The 14658-nt window shown below is 42.4% G+C and overlaps 1 protein-coding gene across 6 annotated transcripts in view; it reads left to right on the top strand.

The window, feature by feature from the left end:
* The window catches only part of Zfhx4 (zinc finger homeobox 4), a 179458-nt gene that overhangs the window by 161577 nt on the left and 3223 nt on the right, over window positions 1-14658 (top strand). For all 6 annotated transcript variants that reach the window (XM_036178893.1, XM_036178892.1, XM_036178888.1 and 3 more), the window contains 2 exons: window positions 472-5880; window positions 13673-14658. The exon at window positions 13673-14658 is cut by the window's right edge and continues 3223 nt beyond it. In XM_036178893.1, coding sequence (XP_036034786.1) covers window positions 472-5880; window positions 13673-14658 — 6395 coding nt within the window. The remainder of the gene's footprint in view (window positions 1-471; window positions 5881-13672) is intronic.

Genomic DNA, 14658 nt, shown 5'->3' with positions numbered 1-14658 from the left:
GTATTGTCCATCTTGAGGTTAGGACATTCCTCTTGTGAGACTCCCCCATCCTCAAAGACATTTTTAGTGCCACAAAGGAAAAGGACATATGGTGCTGCCCAGCTTTATTTTCTAAGACCTTCTAGCCATGACTATTTCTTCCCATCCTAAGATAATCCTAGTGAGAGATGGCCAAGAACATGCTACGTATTCTAATTCAACAACACCAAGTCCATGTCCCTTAGTAACATGCTTGTTACTGTGGTTACCCTTGACTTGTATTCTTCTCTGCCCTTAAATTCCTTCAGGTCAGGAGTGATTTCCTGTTCATCTTCTTAGGGACACCTGGTGCAATGTTCATGGTAGCCCATTAATAACAGTTCTATGCAGATTCAATTAAGCAGACATCAGTACTGGCTCCCACTTACACTTACTGACATTGGCGTGGTCGGTGTTCTTACTGTAAGATTTGTTTTTGCTTTCTCTTAACAGGTGAAAGCCCAGTGGATGACAAAAGTATAGCAGGTCTTGAGGATTCAAAGGCAGGTATGGAAATAAAGAGCGAGGAGCAGAAACCAGCAAAGGAGCCCTTGGAGGCATCAGAATGGAATAAAAACAGCAGTAAGGATGTGAAAATCCCAGACACTCTGCAAGATCAGCTGAGTGAACAACAAAAAAGGCAGCCCTTATCAGTTTCTGACCGACATGTTTATAAGTATCGTTGTAATCACTGTAGCTTGGCTTTTAAAACTATGCAGAAGCTTCAGATACATTCCCAGTATCATGCCATTCGGGCCGCTACAATGTGTAACCTCTGCCAGCGGAGTTTCCGTACATTCCAGGCTTTAAAGAAACACTTGGAAGCAGGCCACCCCGAACTGAGCGAAGCTGAGCTTCAGCAGCTGTATGCCTCCTTGCCAATGAACGGCGAACTCTGGGCAGAGAGTGAAACTATGCCCCAGGATGACCATGGCCTAGATCAGGAAATGGAGAGAGAGTATGAGGTAGACCACGAAGGGAAGGCAAGTCCTGTAGGAAGTGACAGCAGCTCTATTCCAGATGACCTGGGCTCTGAACCAAAGCGGACCTTACCTTTTAGAAAAGGACCCAATTTTACAATGGAAAAATTCCTTGATCCATCTCGTCCTTATAAATGTACAGTGTGTAAAGAGTCCTTCACCCAAAAGAACATTCTCTTGGTCCATTATAATTCAGTGTCTCACTTGCATAAGTTAAAAAAGGTTCTGCAAGAAGCGTCCAGTCCTGTCCCCCAGGAAACCGGTAGCAGCAGCACAGATAACAAGCCGTACAAGTGCAGCACCTGCAGTGTTGCCTACAGCCAAAGCTCGACCTTGGAGATCCATATGAGGTCCGTGCTCCACCAGACAAAGGCCAGGGCTGCAAAGCTGGAGCCAAGTGGGCACCTAACCGGTGGGCACAGCATCACAGCCAATGTGAACAGCCCTGGCCCAGGGATGTTAGAGTCCATGAGCTCAGCTTCAGTCAACAGCAAAGATGTTACCCACTTAGATGCCAAAGAATTAAATAAAAAGCAAACTCCCGAATTAATCTCTGCTCAACCTCCCCATCATCCACCACCGCGGTCACCAGCACAAATCCAGATGCAACTTCAGCACGAGCTGCAGCAACAAGCTGCGTTCTTTCAGCCACAGTTCTTAAATCCCGCTTTTTTGCCTCATTTTCCAATGACCCCAGAGGCACTGCTCCAGTTTCAGCAACCCCAGTTTCTCTTTCCATTCTACATACCTGGGGCAGAGTTTAGCTTGGGGCCAGATCTGGGCTTGCCCAGCGCCGCCACCTTTGGGATGCCAGGTATGACCGGAATGGCAGGTTCCTTGCTTGAAGATCTGAAGCAACAGATTCAGACACAGCATCACGTTGGCCAAACTCAGCTTCAACTTCTACAACAACAAGCACAGCAATATCAAGCTGCCCAACCCCAGCTGCAGCCGCCAAATCAGCAGCCGCCCCCACCACAGCAGCCGCCGCCACCACAACAGCAGACGAGCAAAATGTTGAAACAAGAGCAAGGCAGCCTGGCAAATACAGACTGCCAACTCATGAAGGACATGCCATCTTACAAGGAGGCGGAAGAGGTGACTGAAAAGCAAGAAAAACCAAAGCAAGAATTTACAAGTGATAGCGAAGGATTCAAAGACAGCAAAGACATAAAGAAGCAAAAATCTTTAGAACCCTGTATTCCTCCACCCCGAATAGCCTCAGGGGCCAGGGGAAACGCAGCCAAAGCTTTACTGGAGAACTTCGGATTTGAACTGGTCATTCAGTATAATGAGAACAGGCAGAAGGTCCAGAAGAAGGGCAAAATCGGAGAAGGCGAAAACTCTGACAAGCTGGAGTGTGGAACGTGTGGTAAATTGTTCTCGAATGTTCTAATTTTAAAGAGTCACCAAGAACATGTGCATGGGCAATTTTTCCCATATGGAGCACTAGAGAAATTTGCTCGCCAATACAGGGAGGCCTATGACAAGCTTTATCCAATTTCTCCTTCCTCCCCAGAAACACCACCGCCTCCGCCTCCACCTCCTCCCCTGCCACCGGCACCTCCACAGCCTTCTACTCTGGGGCCTGTGAAAATCCCAAACACAGTCTCTGCTCCTCTGCAAGCTCCACCACCGACTCCTCCACCACCTCCACCTCCTCCTCCTCCTCCACCGCCTCCTCCACCCCCTCCCCCAACTGCACCCCCACAGGTCCAACTGCCTGTTTCTCTCGATCTCCCCCTCTTTCCCTCCATTATGATGCAGCCGGTCCAGCACCCTGCACTTCCTCCTCAGCTTGCCCTGCAGCTGCCGCAGATGGACACCCTCTCTGCAGATCTCACTCAGCTTTGCCAGCAGCAGCTGGGGCTAGACCCGAGCTTCTTAAGGCACTCCCAATTCAAACGGCCACGGACCCGGATTACAGACGATCAGCTGAAAATCCTGAGAGCTTATTTTGACATCAATAATTCTCCCAGCGAAGAACAGATCCAAGAAATGGCTGAGAAATCTGGCCTCTCTCAAAAAGTCATCAAACACTGGTTCCGAAACACACTCTTTAAGGAGCGACAGAGAAACAAGGATTCACCATACAATTTCAGTAACCCTCCCATAACTGTTTTGGAAGATATCAGAATTGAGCCGCAACCCACATCGTTAGAACATTACAAATCAGATGCCTCGTTCAGCAAAAGGTCATCTAGAACAAGGTTTACGGACTACCAGCTTAGGGTTCTGCAAGACTTTTTTGACACAAATGCTTACCCAAAAGATGATGAGATAGAACAGCTTTCTACTGTTCTCAACCTCCCGACTCGGGTTATCGTTGTATGGTTCCAGAATGCTCGTCAGAAAGCCCGGAAGAGCTATGAGAACCAGGCAGAAGCTAAAGATAATGAAAAAAGAGAGCTCACCAATGAACGGTACATTAGAACAAGCAACATGCAGTACCAATGTAAGAAGTGCAATGTGGTTTTTCCCAGGATCTTTGACTTGATCACACATCAGAAAAAGCAGTGTTACAAGGATGAAGATGATGATGCCCAAGATGAAAGCCAAACAGAAGACTCCATGGATGCCACTGACCAAGTGCTATACAAGCACTGCACAGCGTCTGGACAGACAGATACAGCCAAAACCAATGCAGCCCCGACAGCCAGTTCAGGCTCTGGGACTAGCACACCACTGATTCCATCTCCCAAACCAGAACCTGAGAAGAACTCTCCAAAGCCTGAATATCCTGCAGAAAAGACAAAGCAGAGTGACCCCTCTCCCCCTTCTCAAGTCACCAAGTCTGTTCCACCATCAGTATCGACTTCTTCAGACCCACAGCAAGCATCCATATCCCAGCCGCCACCACAGCCACCCAAACAAACCCAACTGATTGGAAGACCTCCCTCGGCCTCTCAAACTCCGATCCCTTCCAGTCCACTGCAAATTTCTATGACTTCTCTTCAAAACAGTCTACCTCCACAGTTACTCCAGTACCCATGTGACCAGTGTACCATTGCCTTCCCGACCCTGGAACTTTGGAAGGAACATCAACACATGCACTTCCTCGCTGCTCAAAACCAATTCCTGCACTCTCCATTCTTGGAAAGGCCCATGGACATGCCCTACATGATATTTGACCCCAACAATCCACTGATGACTGGACAGCTGCTGGGGAGCTCTCTCACACAAATGCCACCACAGACCAGTACTTCTCACACCACAGGCCCTGCCAGTGTGGCTGCTTCCCTTAAAAGGAAATTGGACGATAAAGAAGATAATAATTGCAGTGAGAAGGAGGGCGGGAACAGCGGGGAAGATCAACACCGTGACAAACGCTTGAGAACCACCATCACTCCTGAGCAGCTTGAAATACTCTATGAAAAGTACTTGCTGGATTCCAACCCTACCCGAAAAATGCTTGATCACATTGCACGCGAAGTGGGGCTGAAGAAGAGAGTGGTGCAAGTCTGGTTCCAGAACACTCGTGCTCGCGAAAGGAAGGGGCAGTTCCGGGCGGTGGGTCCTGCCCAGTCCCATAAACGGTGCCCATTCTGCAGAGCTCTATTTAAAGCAAAGTCAGCCTTAGAAAGTCACATTCGCTCTCGCCACTGGAATGAAGGGAAGCAGGCAGGTTACAGCTTGCCACCAAGCCCTTTAATATCCACAGAGGATGGGGGAGAGAGCCCACAAAAATACATTTATTTTGATTACCCATCTTTGCCATTAACTAAAATTGATCTGTCTAGTGAGAATGAATTGGCCTCCACAGTGTCAACGCCCGTTAGTAAAACAGCAGAGCTATCTCCGAAAAATCTTTTAAGTCCTTCCTTCAAAGCCGAATGTCCTGAGGATGTAGAGAATTTAAATGCCCCTGCAGCTGAGGCTGGGTATGATCAGAATAAAACTGACTTTGATGAGACATCGTCCATTAATACGGCCATCAGTGATGCCACCACCGGAGATGAGGGGGCAGCGGAAATGGAAAACACAGGAGGATCTGGGGAGGTGAAACCAGCTTTTTCTCCTAAAGAAACCAAAACTCTTGACTCTTTGCCAAAACCGGCAACCACACCCACCACTGAGGTCTGCGATGACAAATTTCTCTTTTCTCTGACAAGCCCATCAATCCATTTCAGTGACAAAGATGGTGACCATGACCAAAGCTTTTACATCACCGACGACCCTGACGACAATGCTGACCGCAGCGAGACGTCGAGCATAGCTGACCCCAGCTCACCAAATCCATTTGGGTCCAGCAACCCCTTCAAATCCAAGAGCAGTGATCGGCCAGGTCACAAGCGCTTCAGAACCCAGATGAGCAATCTTCAGCTCAAGGTCCTCAAGGCTTGCTTCAGTGACTATCGGACTCCAACCATGCAAGAATGTGAAATGCTGGGCAATGAGATTGGTTTGCCCAAACGTGTGGTGCAGGTGTGGTTTCAGAATGCCAGGGCAAAAGAAAAGAAGTTTAAAATTAACATAGGGAAGCCGTTCATGATCAATCAAAGCGGAGCGGAAGGCACCAAGCCAGAGTGTACCCTCTGTGGGGTGAAGTACTCTGCCCGCTTGTCCATCCGAGATCATATTTTCTCCAAACAGCACATTTCCAAAGTGAGGGAGACTGTGGGCAGTCAGCTTGACCGGGAGAAGGATTACCTAGCTCCAACCACTGTTCGGCAGCTAATGGCCCAGCAAGAACTAGACCGGATAAAGAAAGCTTCAGACGTGCTGGGCCTAACAGTCCAGCAGCCAGGCATCACAGACAGCTGCTCACTCCATGGCATCAGCTTGCCGGCAGCCTACCCCGGACTCCCAGGCCTTCCTCCAGTCATTCTCCCTGGAATGAATGGTCCTTCCTCCTTGCCCGGATTTCCACAAAATTCAAACAGTAAGTCTCTTGAAAGAGAGTCTGTTGATCTAACTAGATGACAATAGGCAGACAATCACATGTAACCAAGAAAGAAAAAGTACATTTACATGTCCTCACTTCAGAACTGAAATTTAAAAGTTATTCAAAATATATATAAAATATATAAATATATACACACATGTATAGGCACACAACACACACACACACACACACACACACACACACACACACACCCCGCACGCCACGCATGCTACTAGCCATAGTTGATAACCAGAAAGTAAACCTGAACAAAGACTGGGAGGTGAAGTATAGTTATATTGCAGCAGTTCTTAGAAATGGATGATTCTTACCATTATTAACTTGTTAATTTCAGTACTATGTGGCATCATGTTTGCTTTGCATATTGAGAAGGTGAGACATTAAAATATGTACTCACTGGTATTTTAATTTATTTTCTTTCCAGGGGGCATATTTTTTGTTTTCTTTTTTTCTTTTTTTTTTTTTTTTTGTTGGTATTTTATATTTTCTGTTTTTGTTTGTGTCTTCCTCTACTGTTTGTTTCCTGCCCCTGAGATTCAGAATTAAGGGTTCTTGAGTCACAGAAATCTACTTACAATGGATCCTCCCAAGCAATAAAGCATATATTGAAATTTCAATGACTAAAAACGTGACTTATGTGGTCATTTGCAGGTCAGCATGTTATGACATTTGATGCTTGTAGCCACCACTGCTGCTGTTATTTCAGTGAACTCGCTACTTAAGAAATCCATGTGGCTCAATACCTTTCTCTCCTCCCTTCCCTTAGCTAAGATTTACAATTAAGGCATAACAAAATGCTAGAGCTTCTTGAGGTAGCCTCAAATACTGAATCCAGTTCTGTGTTCACAATAGTGGAATTTATGCAGATTTTTTAATATACTATATCAGGCAGTCAGATAACTATCATTCAATACCAGCTATTCATCATCACCTAAAATATAAAGGCGTAACTCTTTTGTAATTTGATTTACTTTTAAATGTATCAGTGTTTTTTACCCTAAAAGATTTTTTTTTAATTTAAATTTTTTTAAATTAAAAAAAAATCTTTCGATCTATCCCCTCGCCAATTATATGTATTTGCAAAGTTTAAAAAGAATGTCAGGAAAGCCTATTCTCATTTTTACAAATTAGAGTTTTATTTAAATTTTCAAGGCTTCCCATACAATCCTTCTCTAACAAAAGCCCAAATTGCCACTGTGACCTTAAGTTGTCTTTATTCTAACTTCTAACTGTACTATCCAGTGTCCTTACCACCATTGCTGCCAGGTTAGTTCCCCATGGGGAATGCCTCTTGGCTTTAGGTAGAGGTAGTATGGTGCCAGAGAAGCACCTTCAATGTGCCTTCCCTTAGCTCCCCAACTCCTCTTTCCTTGAAGTTATTTCCTGCCTAATTCTCAGGATACCTTTGGGACCTTAACTACTAGAGCTATAATGGCACATTTTGGTAACTTGGCAGTTCCGCTTTATGTGGCACGGTGATTGTTAATTGATACATGAATGTGTCAGATATAGGAATCCATGGCTGAGCAGTTACATAAATTAGACTTTTTAAAAACTAACTGATATGGTCAAAACAATTGAAAGACCCACTTCTTTCCTATGTCAGTTTTGACTTTTGGTGACTGTGTTAGCAGGTTTTTGGTTATTTTTTGTTTTGTTTTGTTTTTTTTTCCTCATCAGTATTTTTCTTTCTCTCCACTGCATCAGAGGCCTTTGCTGGGACATAGGAACATTCTGCCAAATGTCTGATCCTGAAGCCCAGACAGCTCATATGAAAGGGAGAAAGAAGGAAAGAGATATTTATGAAATTAAACCATTTTTAATACAACTCTACCATAATAAAATTCATATCCTCCCCTGAAGTATATACCCTTTTTATAAGTATCAGGATTGCTAGGAAGATGTTAGGGAAAGGTCCTCTATGGCTGACAATACAGATAAACCCTACAGGAACCCAGGAACTCAGCACATCATCTCTTGTTTTATTGAATTGTGGACAAAAACCAACCAGAAGAAAAGAGCAAAAGTTCCACAAATGTTGCTGCCTACTAGTATCTGCAATTTCTCCTGAGTTAGTCTTTTGTTTGTGAGGGATTTTAAGTATTAGCATCAGAGAGTAATCAACAGAGCTCCATCTGATAGCCTGAACCCCTACACTTCTGGTCTTCATCTTTTGTAGGTTAATTTACCTTGTGTGGAATGCAGAGTATTTTAAACAGCACGTGGAGTAAAGCTGGCCATTAACCCACCTGCCTATCATCTTCCTACTGTATTTTTTCTTGAGTGCACAGTTCTGTTTCATGGTGAAATGTGGACATTCCAGCAAATAATAACAAACGAAAATTCTTTCCAAGTAAAATGTGTCTGTGTTCCTTTTTCTGTAATCATTTTTTGTTGGCATATTCATTGCATGTGGTGCTGGGTTTCATAAACAATTTGTTCAACTATATCATGTACATTGAGCATATTCACCCCTCCCACAAACTTACCTTACTTCCCTTTCTCCTTTCCACTAGTCTTGCACCTTTCCCTTGTCTCCCATCTGCTTTCTCTCACATTATGCACACATATATATGTGTACATATATATGTGTGCATGTTTATATGTACATATCTATCTATCTATCTATCTATCTATCTATCTATCTATCTATCTGATCATGTGGCTCTATATAAAATCTAGGATATATTAATTGAAAAAAGCATGATATTTGTCTTTTTGAGTCTGGGTTATTTTGCTTAATATCATGACCTCAGTTACTTTCACTTTCCAGGAAAAGCCTTAATTTGATTCTTCTTTACAGCTGAATAAAACTCAATGTGTACATACACCACATTTTCTCTATTTCTTCATCTTTTAAATCAAAGCTACATTGAAATGCATCTCACCTCAGCCAGAATGGCAATCCTGAAGAATATGACAATCATTGCTGGTGAGAATGACCAGAGAATACCTTTGTACAGACCCTACGGGTGAGGAGGTAACCTGTCTGCACTGTTGGTAGGAATGTAAATAAGTGCAGACAATATGGAAATCAGTGTGAAGGACTATCAAAAACCTAAAAGTAGATTCACTCTGCGAACTGCCTAGACCACTTCTGGATATATCCACAAGAGACATAATAGCTTAGGTAGGCAATCAGCCTAGATGCTCATCAACAAACAAATAGTTATGTCTCTATTTTTTTTTATAAACTATGGACTCTTGTTGTTAATGGGATGGCTATACCATAAAAATATGGCATTTTTATATTGCACCCATGTTAACAAGATTTAGTTAGGAAAAACTAAATTCATTTTAAAATGTCACATCCCTTTGAAGATGGGTTTGAACCTTTTGATCTGAAAGAAACAATAAAACACACTCCACTGAGTATAAGCCATTTGATAAATGAGTGGCTTTGTCCAAAGTCTACACCTCCATATTTGGTTACTTGCAAATACATGCTGAGATCTATTTATCAACCTCTAAGTTTTCAAATTTCGATATTCATTTTCTTTTACTTTTTGTGGAGGGGAACTCTTTTTGTGCAATAATTACAGAAGTTCCTTTACTTTCAAGTTATCTTCTGCTAGTTCTTAGCCCTTCTAACTTAACCAGAGGCCTTAGAAGGGCAGCACCTACCCTGTACACCCAGTGCATGTCAGTAAAAGCATTGTGGTTCATTTTTTACAAAGTAAATTATTGTCATTTATTTTTTTCACATTTTTATAATATATTGCTATTGTGATAAAATATAGAGTGAGAACATGGCAGTTGAATGTTACATGCTTATTTATAAAATGTCGTGAAAATTTATTAAAAACTTTATTTTAAACTTGCATTTTATCCTTTAGGCAATTGATTGCATTTTGCCCAAAATGCTAGAAAAAAATATTTGATCTTCTGTATTTAACTTATTTATCATTTTTAAGCAATGTCTGATTAAATATTCCGTTAGTGTTTAGAAATACTAACTAGTCCAGTTTCCTTAATGGGACTTTCTTTCTTTAGTTACATATTTTTGCAGCATTAAAGATAGAACCCAGGGCCTCAGGCATTGCAGGCAAGCCCTCTAGCACTGAGCCACACCTTCAGCCCCTCAAATGGAAATTAAGAGCACACCTTTGTATTCTTCACATACTTTGTTATAAATTTACCCACTGTTTGGTGTGAATCTAGGTAAGAATAACATCATAATAATTTTGACAAAATTATCTTTTGCCCAGAGTACTTAATTACTTTTAGTTTCACCTTAAAAAGGAAATTTCCCTCTGAAAAGAAAGACCTAATTTAAGCACATTGTGAGGCAGGTTTTCTGTTGTTTTGTTTTTGTTTGTTTTGAGACAGGATTTCCTGTACAGCATGCTGGCCTCAAATTCAGAGAGATCTGCCTGCCTCTGCCTCCCAAGTGCTAGGATTAAGGTGCACTACCACCTCCCAGTGAGGCAGGCATTTTCTTTTGGAAGAATTGTTAACAAGAAATAATAATAATAATAATAATAATAATAATAATAATAATAATAATAAATAAAAATTATTTCAGTAAAACCAAAGGAAAATGATAATAGAATAAGACAGTTCAGAGCGAACTTTTTAATCTCTCAAATGAATTCTATCTCCAGGTGGTTTTATTTTTGAGCTACCACAACTTATTCTGCATCACAATTATTATTCAGTTTTCTTCTATTTCTTTTTCCTTTTTTTTTGGCATTTTGCTACTAAACTTTTACTATAATTTTTTACAGACATATCACTTACTGGGAAATTTGCCATTTTTAAATTGTGTCTGCTTTTTCTAAATTTTTACTGAATGACTGGTTGAGTCAGCTTATTTATAAAATATTGAATTCCTAACACACGTTGCTGTCTTTGCCTCATCCAGTAAGATTCCTACAGCTGCTTTGCAAGACATCCCTGTATTTCTTTATGACCTCTAGATTGGACCATGGGGATCCAATCTAATGGGAAAGCTGGGATGGACAATTATTGCTCCACCTATGGTCATAGCTACAAGTGCTGTTATTCATGTATCATAGATCTTCAGTATTGCTCTTGTGTTCTCATGTGAGAGAAGCATTCAACCTAAGTTATTTCCTCAGATTTAAGATGGGGAATTTCTAAGTGGAAGGAAGTACAATTGTTCAACATGAGGATGCACCCTTGTATTAGACCTCAAATTGAGAAGGATTGGTGAATGAGAAAGTTAGTTGGCTCTACTGCTGTATTATCATTGTACCAACACAAAGTCATGTCTTCTATCTGAGGCATGTCAACACCTGAGTCCCTCAAGCTTGAAATTTTACAGTTAAATGTTAACATATTATGGATGGTTGCCTGATGAACAGCAGAGAATATCGTGAAATCAGGACAATATAAGATAAAGGAATGTCAAAAACTACCCAAATCTGGACATGTAGCTCATGGTACAGCTCTTGCTTACCATGTTTAAGGCCTTGGGTTCGATTCCCAGTACCATAACACAGACATAATTTAGTATAAAATAGGACTTTTCAGTAATAGTGACTTCATTGCTTTCTCATTATAAAAAAAAATCTATAAATAAGAAATTCAGAGGAACATGAAGATACTAGACAGACACAATGTAGTAAGTCAAAGGAGAAGGACAACACCTCCAACAGCAATTTAGTTTCTATCCTTAGTGCTAGTTCCATAGCAAGTTGGATTAAGGAGCAATGAATGAGAGGGTTCCCCACTCACTCCCATCCCATCCCTATAAAACTTAATCCATTTTCATTGTAAATTCATTTTGAATGAGTGAGCCAGGCTTCAGTAGAGTGTGAACACTTAATATCACTTGATTCTAGTTATTTTCAAGGAATTTAAAAATATTTTAAACATAAAAATACATTCACAGTGACCAAAATATAAGCCTTGAATGGCAGCTGTAAAATCTAGTCTCCCCTCTGACTCTTCATACTCCTCACAGTCAATGATGTAAATTATTTCATACCTTATTTTTACAACTACAATGTTCAGCATGTATTCTCCCTAACCATGGAGGATATTAGGAGGCTGCTTTTTAACATAACAGAAGCTCCTTAGAGATGATCATGATTGCTACTGTTCACAAGCAGGCCCAAGAAAGGATGAGTATGAGAAGGTAAAAATGTGAAGCCTCCAGGAGTAAGTAAAACAGTGTGATTGTGAGAAGGATTGAGGAGAGAGTGATGATATTCATCCATCACCCTAGGACACACATACAGATACCCTATGCCTTCATGTGATATGCCATAGTACTTGTGTTGAACTATGGCATCCCTACACTTTAAAATGTCCCAGTATTACCTGTAGTCAAGAATACAATGTAAATATTATACAAGTAGTTTTGACATTGTGTTGTTTAGAGAGAAATGACAGAACCAAGAAATCTAAACAGATTCATTACAGATGCAATTAAACAACATTTTTGATCCATGCTTGGTTGAATATCTGGCATCGGAGCCAGTGCATACCAGCAAAGAAATTCATTTGTTTTTCACTGAAGAACAGACATGAGAAGTTTGTTGGTCACGTTTGTCTGACTTGTCTCTTAACAGCTACATATCGCATTTGGCCTGCAGGTGAAACTATGCCCCCTAGTAACAAGGTGATTCTAAATCTTCTGACCCCTGCCTGTGCAGCTGTGCATTGTTCCCTGCATTTGGTTCATTCTGGATTGCTTCTCTCAGATCATGGAGCCTCCAGCACAGTCCTTGTCCTGCCCAATTGGTGAACTCCCCTAGTTCAAGCACAAAGCTCCCTTTAAGATTCTGATGACTCCTTCTGCAGTCAATGTTATTTGCTGTTAAAAAACACTTTCTGGAAAAACACAGGCTTTTCCAATCCCCTTTCAACCTTTAACTCTTCCTGAGTTGCCCAGAAGACTCTCTGTCTGGTAAAATGGCTTTGTCCTATAGAGTTACCAGCCATTCCCCCGCTTCCCCAAGAACCCAAGTCCCAATGAAGTCCCCGGCACTTTCTTCCTCCACACCTACACACTGCCTATTGAGCACCAATTTCCCCCTCGGAAATGGGTGACAAGCAGGTCCCCACATTACAAGCAAGCATGAGTGACTCGTGTTTTGGGGGTGGTAAAACTGAAGCTTTTATTGGGGCTCTCTTAGTCCGGTTGTTGGGGAGGTAAGGAATAACTCAACTTGCACTCTTAAAATGGAATTGCACTTCGCTGTTCTCAGCTCTGGACAGATCCAGCTGTGTCTCCTCTGCTGTTTGATTTCATTAGGTACTTGATGGTCACTTACTGTTGCTACTTACTTAGGTCATTACCCTCTTCATTCTATGTGAGAGTATTCTATATAGACAGAGGGTTTTCATGTTATTTCTTAGCTAATTACTTTAGGGAACATGGTAACTATAGGGTCTTTCAGGTGAAGGATGGAGTGAGTCTCTCATCCCATAGGTATAATAAAAAAAAAATGATTAAAATAAGCCACAGAACTGCCATCTTGTAATGTGCCTTCTGTGGAAGTAGCCATTGTTGCTTACCATGACGTCTTTCTGTTACACGTTTCATAATATGGGAGCCTTTTATAGTCTGAATAAACTGCCGGCAAAGTTTGCAGTCTGTCTTCTATGCAGTTATGGTAGCAGTTAAAAATAATGTAAAGGGTATCATAATCAGAGGTGAGCCCTAAGCTAGCTGGTGACCAGGGGTTTTCACGTTTGTGCGATGCATCTTCTTGATGTCCCAGTTCTGTTTAGGCGTTAAGCGAGCAGGCTTTTGATGGTGTTCATGAACTGACCGTGGGCATCTCTCTGTTGTTTTCAGCCTTAACACCTCCTGGCGCAGGCATGCTTGGGTTTCCTAGTTCAGCTACTTCGTCTCCTGCCCTGTCTCTCAGCAGTGCCCCCACCAAATCTTTGCTGCAGACTCCACCACCGCCGCCACCACCACCTCCTCCTCCTCCTTCATCCTCTCTGTCAGGACAGCAGACCGAGCCACAGAACAAAGAATCTGAGAAAAAACAAACTAAGCCAAACAAGGTCAAAAAAATCAAAGAGGAGGAATCGGAGGCCATCAAACCCGAAAAGCATCCTAAAAAAGAGGAAAAAATCTCATCTGCTCTTTCAGTGTTGGGCAAAGTGGTAGGGGAAACACACATGGACCCTACTCAGTTGCAGGCCTTGCAGAATGCCATTGCTGGGGACCCAGCATCCTTTATAGGAGGACAGTTCTTGCCATACTTTATCCCTGGGTTTGCTTCCTATTTTACACCTCAGCTCCCTGGAACAGTGCAGGGAGGCTACTTACCACCGGTCTGTGGCATGGAGAGTCTCTTTCCCTATGGTCCTGCGGTGCCTCAGACGCTGGCGGGCCTGTCCCCAGGGGCGCTGCTACAGCAGTACCAACAGTATCAACAGAGCCTGCAGGACTCTCTGCAGAAACAGCAAAAGCAACAGCAAGAACAGCAGCAGAAACCAGTTCCTGCCAAGACAGCCAAAGGCGAGGGCGACCAGCCACAGAGCTCCAATGAGGCTTCGGAAACCAAGGAAGAAAAGAGTTCTGCTCCCGAAAGCACAAAAGAAGAACCCCAGTTAGAATCCAAAAGTGCAGAGTTTTCAGACACTTACGTTGTCCCATTCGTCAAGTATGAGTTTATATGCAGAAAGTGCCAGATGATGTTTACTGACGAAGACGCTGCAGTAAACCATCAAAAGTCCTTCTGTTATTTCGGTCAGCCTTTGATTGACCCTCAAGAGACAGTGCTTCGCGTCCCAGTCAGCAAATATCAGTGTCTTGCCTGTGACCTGGCT

This window comes from Onychomys torridus, chromosome 2 (genome assembly GCF_903995425.1).
Source record: "Onychomys torridus chromosome 2, mOncTor1.1, whole genome shotgun sequence".
In the NCBI taxonomy this organism is placed as follows: Eukaryota; Metazoa; Chordata; class Mammalia; order Rodentia; family Cricetidae; genus Onychomys; species Onychomys torridus.
The sequence above is the reverse complement of the archived record's forward strand: the minus strand, read 5'-3'. Positions and strand labels throughout refer to the sequence as shown.